This window comes from Nomia melanderi, chromosome 2, assembly GCF_051020985.1.
Source record: "Nomia melanderi isolate GNS246 chromosome 2, iyNomMela1, whole genome shotgun sequence".
Lineage (NCBI taxonomy): Eukaryota > Metazoa > Arthropoda > Insecta > Hymenoptera > Halictidae > Nomia > Nomia melanderi.
Genome location: NC_135000.1, coordinates 7596341 through 7605387, shown reverse-complemented (window position 1 = coordinate 7605387; position 9047 = coordinate 7596341). Strand labels below are relative to the sequence as shown.

At 35.9% G+C, this 9047-nt stretch overlaps 4 protein-coding genes across 6 annotated transcripts; 1 reads left to right on the top strand and 3 right to left on the bottom strand.

The window, feature by feature from the left end:
* Positions 1-11: 11 nt before the first annotated feature.
* On the bottom strand, positions 12-2833 carry hyx (cell division cycle 73 hyrax). Its single transcript, XM_031974575.2, has 4 exons — positions 2622-2833; positions 912-2179; positions 691-832; positions 12-555 (listed from the first exon to the last, which is right to left on the bottom strand). The coding sequence occupies exons 1-4, from the start codon at positions 2750-2752 to the stop codon at positions 519-521; spliced, it is 1578 nt and encodes a 525-aa protein (XP_031830435.1). The 5' UTR covers positions 2753-2833; the 3' UTR covers positions 12-518.
* Positions 2834-2937: 104 nt separating this feature from the next.
* On the top strand, positions 2938-7364 carry Hou (GID complex subunit 8 homolog protein Houki). Of its 3 annotated transcripts, XM_031974644.2 has the most exons (7): positions 2938-3133; positions 4825-5089; positions 5247-5350; positions 5588-5645; positions 5730-5854; positions 6015-6409; positions 6473-7364. In XM_031974644.2, exons 5-7 carry the CDS (start codon positions 5734-5736, stop codon positions 6647-6649), a joined length of 693 nt encoding a protein of 230 aa, XP_031830504.1. In that variant the 5' UTR covers positions 2938-3133; positions 4825-5089; positions 5247-5350; positions 5588-5645; positions 5730-5733; the 3' UTR covers positions 6650-7364. The 3 variants fall into 3 exon arrangements, with proteins under 3 accessions (XP_031830504.1, XP_031830495.1, XP_076220666.1); XM_031974635.2 differs by lacking the exons at positions 4825-5089; positions 5247-5350; XM_076364551.1 differs by lacking the exons at positions 2938-3133; positions 4825-5089; positions 5247-5350 and adding an exon at positions 3163-3313.
* Positions 3204-4908, bottom strand: LOC116426097 (uncharacterized). The gene is made up of 2 exons (XM_031974588.2): positions 4774-4908; positions 3204-4639 (listed from the first exon to the last, which is right to left on the bottom strand). Exons 1-2 carry the CDS (start codon positions 4787-4789, stop codon positions 3204-3206), a joined length of 1452 nt encoding a protein of 483 aa, XP_031830448.1. The 5' UTR covers positions 4790-4908.
* Positions 7107-8697, bottom strand: LOC143174215 (nucleoporin Nup35-like). Its single transcript, XM_076364541.1, has 3 exons — positions 8568-8697; positions 8282-8389; positions 7107-8209 (listed from the first exon to the last, which is right to left on the bottom strand). The coding sequence occupies exons 1-3, from the start codon at positions 8568-8570 to the stop codon at positions 7349-7351; spliced, it is 972 nt and encodes a 323-aa protein (XP_076220656.1). The 5' UTR covers positions 8571-8697; the 3' UTR covers positions 7107-7348.
* Positions 8698-9047: the final 350 nt, after the last annotated feature.

Here is a 9047-nt window from a genome sequence, read left to right as displayed (position 1 = left end):
AACGCATCGAATTACATGAATTAGTCGTTGATTTTTATTTGGTTCTTTAATAAACGCTCCACGAAATGTGAATAACAATTGTTTTATTTTGGTACGTATGCGATACGAATATACCAAAGATTATTGCAGTTACATCCCTACGTCATCATGTTTACCGTTAAAATAATCATTGGTTCTCTCAACAATGAGTGCATATCAATTCTGCGCTAAAATAAACATTTAAGAGTCATATTATGCTACATAAACGACGAATCAAAATATTGCGTAGAAACGAATCAAAAAAATTAATGATGTTGTACACGTGAACAGAGTGTGGGTGTGTCTATGTATGAATACGCAGGCAACGGGCCTCGCTTTTTTTTTCTCGCGATAGGTCACACATAAGACATTTTCGTGTTCTATAAATTTTATGTACACAGGCGTTAGACTCTGATCATTCGTATGTACAAATATTTGTTGTCTGGAAGCAGACACGTTGCTTCCGGAAGTCCTTCCCGTTGGTCTCGACGAAATTCGATTCAAAATCGAAGGTGTGGTTTGTTCTTGATCATATGCCTGTAAGAATTTTTATTTAAACGATTAGAAATATTTAATGTGTTATATATAAAAGAATGTGGAGAGTAACACGATACATGACATGGTATATGAACCACTTTAAGCAATGTATTGATTTCATCTATCCATACTTACTTGTCTAGATGTTCCCAGAATATCATCAATGCAGCCCTATCCAAATGCCTTTTCGTCCTACTCAATTCGATCACAGTCACAGCCCAACGAGCCACATTTGCATCCAACCTCATTTCGTCATATTTCAAATGAAATGCACAAACTGTAAGAGCAAAGGTACATGTTACTTATATTGGACAACACTAACTTGGTGTATATATTTATAATTTATTTATACCTACTTTTTGAAAAGATTTCAACAGGGTTGCCATCGAAAGGCCATCCTTTGAATTGCCAAGCTGGACCCATTACAAATACAGCAACAACCCTTTCCCAGTCTGCATTTGTTAGTTTCTGTGGATTATCCACTACCCTGTATGGCACTGTGAGTCCACCTTCCTTGCGTCGCTGCAGAAGAACCTCGTTTTCACGTTTAGTACCTTGTGCACGTTTTTCCTCATTGCTAAGATACTTTAGGTCCTGAAGTATGTCCTTTGCATTATACATTGTTATCAGTGATGTATTTGCACTTGGAATGATGATGATGGGAGTTCTACTAGGCCGCTTGTTTTGAGCTGCTTGCTGGGGAGTGAGTTTGGCAGCGGAAGTTGGTAGCAAACCAGAACTAGGAGCAGTGGAAGGGTTTGTTGGTGGTTTTCTGACTGCTGGATTAGTGCCTTCTGTCACTGACTTAAGGGTCATACCATGATAAGTACCCATTGTATCAATTTTAAATCCTTCTGTTTCTTCCTTTTGTCTGATAAACCTTTCCTGATCGTATCTATTATACACAGCTGGCTGCGGCAATGGACGCATAGGTGTGGATCTAGGAGTAACCATTGGTGTAGGAGCAGCAGGGCCTTTTTGTCTGCCCTCTTCACGAGCCTTAATACTTTGAAGAATTGCAAATATATTTTTGGCAAATATTTTTCCACTGCTCTGAAGAATAGTTGCACGTGTTCTCCACTGCCTCTCCCTGGAAACTATGTCCTTTGTGTCATCCACATCCATCAATATTACACGTAAGTCAGATCCCATTCCAATGTCGTCATTCTCCTTAATAGTAGTACGTTTCTTAGCTAAACGTTTGGCTTTTATAGCAGCAATCTTTTCAACAGACATTGCCTCAGAAAGGGATTTAATGTTGTCCACTGTGACAGAAGCCTCTTTAGGAGCATCCAATCGAGCTGCAAGTTGTTCTTTGACCTTCTGAACATGAGTCTCTTCAAAACGTGGTTTCTTTGAGGAACCACTTTCCAATCCATCTTCAGCTGTTCTTTTTACTTGCGTGGGGATCTCCAAGGGTGCAGATTTGTCTATGGCGGCTGAAGTAGCAGTTTCACCATTAAGGTAAGCCAATAAATCCTTTCTGTCCGGCCTACGTACAACAGGGATATTTTCTGCTGCTGCCTGACGCACATACACAGGATGTGTAAGTTGCACATGTTTCAGTAAAAATAACAGGCACTCTAGAGTATAATACTCCTTTGGTGTTCCTTCTTTGCCAGACCTGTAAGAAAACATATTGTGCAATCTCTTTTTTTCCTTCACACTACTACATGCATTATTTTCATAAGTTGCTCATGTGCCAAAAAAAAGATGACCATTCACAGTTATATACGCCGCGGTAAAAAAATAAAAAAAACATCATTAACCGCACAGGAATGTCACGTTAAAGAGGTGTTACGTTTTTATTTGTACAACCAAAACACACGGAGAGTAAACAGATTTTGAAAACGTCACGGAAGAAACGAAAATGAAAATAATTACTTTGGTCAGAAATATCTAGAAACGTTGATAAAGATTGCGAATACGTCGGTAATATTAATTTTCTTGTAGTTTGTTTATTTTCAGTGGTAGGGAGATGATGAGGCAGCAGACTGCCCAATGGTGGAACCATACCAGGTTACAGTTCGCGAGATTAACATTTAAATAATTGAAGAATTATTTACCCGTATGTCAAGTAGTTGGTTTTCACGTTCTTCGGCCAGGAAAATTCCCCGAAAATAATTTGATTTTCACGTTCAATTATTTCCTTTTTATTAACATTGTACTGCCGCAACAAGCTCAACGGATCCGCCATGGTTGCAAACTGAAGCGCTACTCGGTGTGGCACAGTGTGGCCAGATCGGGGAAATTGAGGGGAATACAGTTACCCTTTCCTTGGCGTTACGTACGATTCTGTGGGGGTTGAGGGGGTTTTTTGGGGGATGTCCGTTGATGAGGAATGGGGTAGTGGAAAGGATAAGGTAGAGTGGGAGAAAGACTTTCAGTGGGGTGAATGACAAGACTTGATCACAGATTTTAGGTTATTGCGTATCATAATATTTATTACTCGTTCAATCAAGTGAATTATGAATCAAATCAATTGTAACATGTGAGAGTTACAATCGTGAAGTGTAATATGACTGCTTACTGTGTATTGGGAAGACGATACAAATTGTAAAACTGAATACTGAGTACAGTAAGAAATATAATGAACAATGATACATAATACAATATGATACAATAAAATACAATAAACAAAAAAATGCTCATAATGCATCACTGTTACTGTCATTCTCATCAGTTTCATCAGGAAGCAAGATTCCCCTCAATTCTGATGGGATTTCTTCTTTGTTATACATTTCATAATTAAAGCAATGTAATAATTGGTTAGATATTTTAAAGCTGCATGCATCAATGTGCTTTGATTGTAAGTGTAACTTAATTCGTGTCATGGCACAGATCATCTGTGTATCTAGCCTACATCTTTTTTTATTCTTTATATCTGTAATTGTGGAAAAAAATTTGTCCACATCTGCATTTGAATGTGGCAGTGAAAGACATAGAAATGCAAGTTTTGCAATTTCATCATATAACAAGTTGCCCAATTCATCTTTTAAATCACTTATAGTGTACCAAAATTCAATTGCTCCTAATGTTTGTAAATGTTTTTGTTCATTTTCAGTAGGTTTCATGGATAATAAAAACCACTGATCAGTCACTTTTGCAGTATTAAATATTGATGGATATTTTTTTAAAACAATTTCTATTTGGTCTGTATGCTTTTCATCATCAAGTGCTACTTTAGGATTTGTGAAATTCAAAGCAGCTAGAAATTTATCATTATGAGCAGTCTGAGAAAACTTCTGAACATTTTTATAAAATTCTATGATTTGTGTACTTGACTCTGGTTTATCTAGTTTATTGTCAATATACTGTGACATTAAAGACTTCTTGGCCTCTATCACAACATTGGCATTGTCCACACCTACCCCAATCATGTTACTAACAGATAAATTAAACCTATTTAAACTATGTAATATACATTTGTACATGTTTTCAGCAGTAGCCTCTTTTATTCTAATTAAATCTAACAACTGTGTTTCTAAATTTCGATTGTCTATAAATCTAACTAAAATACTTAAACTCTTAACATTTGTATTATCTGTACTTTCATTAATTATAAGAGAAAAATATTTCTCTTTCAACATTTCCTTTATATCTAAAATTAAAGACTTATTAATTACATTCTTAATGATAGCTCTTATTTTAGTCCTTCCTAATTTAATACATTGCATTAACGGTAGTTTTGAAGCTATAATTTTATTTAATTTACTTAAAGCTTGAAACATTTGGAAGTTAACATTGTGTTCGACTGCAAATAAACAGTACCTAATTTCTGCTTCCTTAATCTCATTTTTGGAAACTTGTGGAGCTGAACTCGTACCTGCTCCTTCCATCTTTTTATGTACATTCATCTTGTGATGTAGGCTATTTGCATGTTTCTTTAAACCAATCTTCCCAATGCTGGTTTTTAAATGAGTCTCACATATGGCACACCATGCATGCTCGTCTTCTCGTTTTCTCAACCACGTAGACATTTCTGGATCTCTTAGCCACTTTTCTAGAAGTCGTGGCTTTTTAAATGGTGGAATACCACTGCTGCTACTGCTGCTGTTGTGACTGATGATATCTTGATCAGTTTCTATATATAGAAAATATTCATTACTTTTATATATCCTAGATAACTATTCTTTTACTTATTATTATTTATTTACTTCCTATCTGTAGGTTTCAGGGGATATTCTTTTAGTTACGAATACTAAATACTTGACTTACCTAATTTCTCACTCATTGTTGAAATTAAAGAAAATTTGTTTTCACTTTTAGAGCACTTCGTTCTCAAAATATGATTGCCAAATGCAGTATAATTCAAAACAAATAATACGATACTACCGTCACCGCTACTGAAGCCAGAAAACAACGGAATGGTTTTTTCTTCCCACTCCGCCTTACCCCTTCCACTATTCCATTCCTCATAAGATCAAGAAGAGGGTAACTTTATTCTCCTCAATTTCCCCTATCTGGTCACCGCCAAATGTCCCCTGATATGAGTCGCGCTGCACGTCACGTGATCAGTCTACGGTTTTAAATAGTAGGGGTTGTTCCAAGTGAAGAAAAGAAACCATTTCGTTGCTTTCTGGCTTCACTGGTGTGGCCACGCTACTTTACCCTTTAACATACTTGTCTCCCACTCTATTTTACCCCTTCTACGCTATGTCGTGCACGTGTCACAATGGTAACTCATGCAGTAATAAGAGGAAGGGTAACACCCCTTTAGTTTCCCCTATTTTGCCATACTGGCGCCACCTCTGGGTTGATTTAACGTACCAAAAAGTAAATCATCATTCACACGGTGCGTACACGTTAATTCTGATTTTAAAGATCGACTTGTGCACTGCCTTTAACGTTGCGCCTTGATTGCGTCGCGACGCCGACGACGTTGAATTATTCCAAAAATATTTACATTTTCACTTGAATATCTTGCTGTATTTTTCTTCACTTAAATAACTCTACTTTTATGTTTGATTTTCTCTGTTTATATCAAAGTCGCGTCAGTCTCACTGTAGCGCTGCTCTGTTTACGTTTTCAGCGAAATAGCGGCGAGGAATCAGCTGTTGTGTCAGATACTCGAAATTTCTTTTCGCAAGGTACTTGGATTGTATCAGTATAATCGTGCATGTACTTTCGGTGAATCGTTTGTTTATCCTAACTGTCGATGCTGATTACGAAAGAACAATGAGCTTCCCGGAGAAACAAGATAATATATCAAAAGATGAGTGGATGGCCAAGTTGGAGGAAAATTCCCATACACAACGGGTTTCTATGAATAATTTGATTATGAATTATTTCGTTACAGGTTAGTCTCTCTCTCTCTCTCTCTCTCTCTCTCTCTCTCTCTCTCTCTCTCTCTCTCTCTCTCTCTCTCTCTCTCTCTCTCTTGATATTTCTCTCTAGTCTCTAATTCTTTGCATTATAGTTTTTAAGATCCTAGATCTAATCAGTGAATTATTTTATAGAAGGTTTTAAAGAAGCAGCAGAAAAGTTCCAGCAGGAATCTGGAGTTGAGCCTACCGTAGAGTTAAGCTCTATGGATGATAGAATTCGTATTAGGGATGCTATTCAAAATGGCCGTATTCAGGAGGCAATTGATCTTGTGAACCAGTTACATCCAGAGTTATTGGATAACGATAGATACTTGTATTTCCACCTGCAGCAGTTGCATCTTATAGAGTTGATTCGTACAGGTAGAATCGAGGAGGCATTGCAATTTGCTCAGGACCGTCTGAGCGAAGCCGGTGAATCTGATGACAATATTTTATGCGAATTGGAGCGTACTCTAGCTTTATTGGCATTTGATGAGCCTCATAAGAGTCCTTTCAGTGATCTTTTACATCCGACTCATAGACAAAAGGTATTAATTAGTTAACATCTAAGTTAGATGATATTCTCATTAAAGTTTCTTATACAACTGTAGATAGCAAGTGAATTGAATGCAGCCATTCTGAAGATGGAGCGTAGAGAATCCACTATTCCACGATTAAATAATCTGCTTAAAACGATACTTTGGACACAGGATGAGTTGGATAAGAAGAAAGTGAAATATCCTAAAATGACTGACCTAGGTAGTGCCACCATTGAGAGTCCAAAGTAATTTGACCTGGACACATTACAAATTGATATCCATGTATTTATTAGTATGAGAAAAGGATGCGTGATTGTACTATATTAGTGATTTATATGTGAATAGGATATAGGGGTAAAATAGAGACTCAGTTTTAATGTAATCTCACCATAGTAGCAACAATTGTTTATTCTTAATGAAAAATATGTATAAAGTTACAATCATATAATACATTCGAAATAGGAGAGAGGAATTTGCTAATTATAAAGACAGTGTCTACTGTGTACTGATAATTTGTTGCATATAACTGATCTTTTGTATAATACTGATAAGGCAATGAAAATTTACTGGTACATAATAAATCGAACCATTTTAATATCCGTGCAATACACGTGGTTCAGAGCTACAGAATTATTTCTAAGTTAAACACAGTATAATATAGAAACATAACATGTATACAGTGGTATGTAGAGTAAGTGTAAAAAAATATGATAGAATTGTAGCTTAATAATAACATTGTGTGATAATTATTTGATGTTTATAAAGATTTATATTTCTTACTATTTAGGTAGTAAAAATACAGTAAGTAAACAATTTTTTTTAGGGTCCTTAACTATTCCTCTCTCAAATTAGTCATTATCCATTATATTTAATTTTTATGAAGCTAAGCGAATTATAATTAAATCGTATTTGTCATTAGTGAATATCCACAATTCTGTTCATTAAAAGTTACCATCCGAACATATATTCCATTGCTTTAGAAACTAGACCAGTGGATTTTTGCGGTACATTCTCCGTCGATTTCACTGACTGAGGACTAAGATGCTGATAGTAACCAGCTGCCAAAGGTCTTGCAGTTTGTATTTTAATTGGTGTACATGGAGTACTGTACTCTGGGGATTGATTAATTTTTCCAAAGTTGGAGAAACATTTTATACTTCCATTCATTTTCGATTGATTCTCTTTATCAGAACCCAATATAACACCTTCATCTGTACAGGGAATTACACCAATCATAATTGATCCAGAGACAACATTCCCATTGCATGCAAGAGCTCTTTGAGCTTCTTGTTCCGAGGCACATTTTAAATGTATCCAATTACTTTGCGGATGGGGAGCTGCGTGTTTGTCCACTATGCGAACTCTAGTTGAAATATGAGCTAGAACAGTATTTATGTCACTAGGGGGAAAACCAAAAACAGTCACCCATTGCAAAAGCCCTTGCGATTCATTTGCGTTTGGGTTCAATGGACTATCATTGAATATAGAATTATTCATAGAGTTCATTAATAGCCTAGATTGATTATGAGGAATGCTCTGATTTACAGTTGATATATATGGTGATGCTGTTTGCGATGAATCCAATGTATCAAATAGTCCTCTAGTTGGTGGTCCACCGGTATGATTCATTGTGCCTATTTGGGAAGTATTTGGCGTATTGCTACTACCGAATACTGCTTTCTGTCGATTGGAACGGTAATCTGGGGTACCATAGTGTGATAATGGAGATAATGGAGATGTTATATTGTTATGTCCGATGTGCAATTGTTTAGGAGTGTCCTGAGGAACTATTAGGTTTACTTTGGCTGGCTGAAAAGTAAATAAAAATGTATGTAACCAATAATTAGCACAATATAATCTAACAGCATTTACTATACTTACTATTGTTGTATCTCCCAGTAGGAAATTTGGAAGGTACCCAGGAGCTGACGGACTTCCAGGTGTTTGTACAGGACTTCCAACTGGTGATCCTAGTGTCATTGGTTCCATCTATAAAACCGTATATCATTTACTGTATGTCTTAAACAAGAATTTATTTCACTAACATCCAAATTTTATAGATAAAACGTTATTACGACTATAGAGGTTATAATTTTAGATCACTGAACATTCACGTAATATCTATACAAATAACAAACTAATGGAACAGATAAATAATATCGTTTACCATTTATCCTATCTATTTAAAAAATACGAAATATTCTAAATTCAACGTGTCACCGCTAAATATTCACAGCCTTGTTCAGACGTTCAAGATTTAAATAACGACTAGTGCACAAGTTCAACCGATAGATGGCGATCAGATCTTTAAACGAGTCAAATTGGTTGATGATTTAATAATCAAGAAACAACGGATTTCCATTGTCTAAAGCAGCAGGTTTGAATTTTCTTTTAATTATATTTCATTAATTATCTATTTTTCATCTACTTTAAAAATTACTTTCAAAATTACGTTACAAGAGTGCGATTTTACTTTCAGTTTCTTTTTGGCGTCCATGTTTGAAGCGTGAAATAGGAGGGAAAGTGTCGCACGAGTTGAATTTGAAATGACGCGTCAGCAAATTGATTTGCTTCTTCTTTAAAAGTTATAAGTTAGAGAAATCCCTCCTTCAGAGGGATTTTGAAGTGTCACTCAACAATAGGGATT

Coding starts and splice junctions, on each gene's coding strand:
- hyx (XM_031974575.2), bottom strand. CDS start 2,752: ATGGCGGATCCGTTGAGCTTGTTGCGGCAGTACAATGTTAATAAAAAG. Junction 2,180..2,621: donor ACCAACTACTTGACATACGG/GTAAATAATTCT, acceptor GTTTTCTTACAG/GTCTGGCAAAGAAGGAACAC. Junction 556..690: donor TTCTGGGAACATCTAGACAA/GTAAGTATGGAT, acceptor AAATTCTTACAG/GCATATGATCAAGAACAAAC.
- LOC143174215 (XM_076364541.1), bottom strand. Junction 8,210..8,281: donor TACTGGGAGATACAACAATA/GTAAGTATAGTA, acceptor TTTACTTTTCAG/CCAGCCAAAGTAAACCTAAT.
- Hou (XM_031974635.2), top strand. CDS start 5,734: ATGAGCTTCCCGGAGAAACAAGATAATATATCAAAAGATGAGTGGATG. Junction 5,855..6,014: donor TATGAATTATTTCGTTACAG/GTTAGTCTCTCT, acceptor ATTATTTTATAG/AAGGTTTTAAAGAAGCAGCA. Junction 6,410..6,472: donor ATCCGACTCATAGACAAAAG/GTATTAATTAGT, acceptor ATACAACTGTAG/ATAGCAAGTGAATTGAATGC.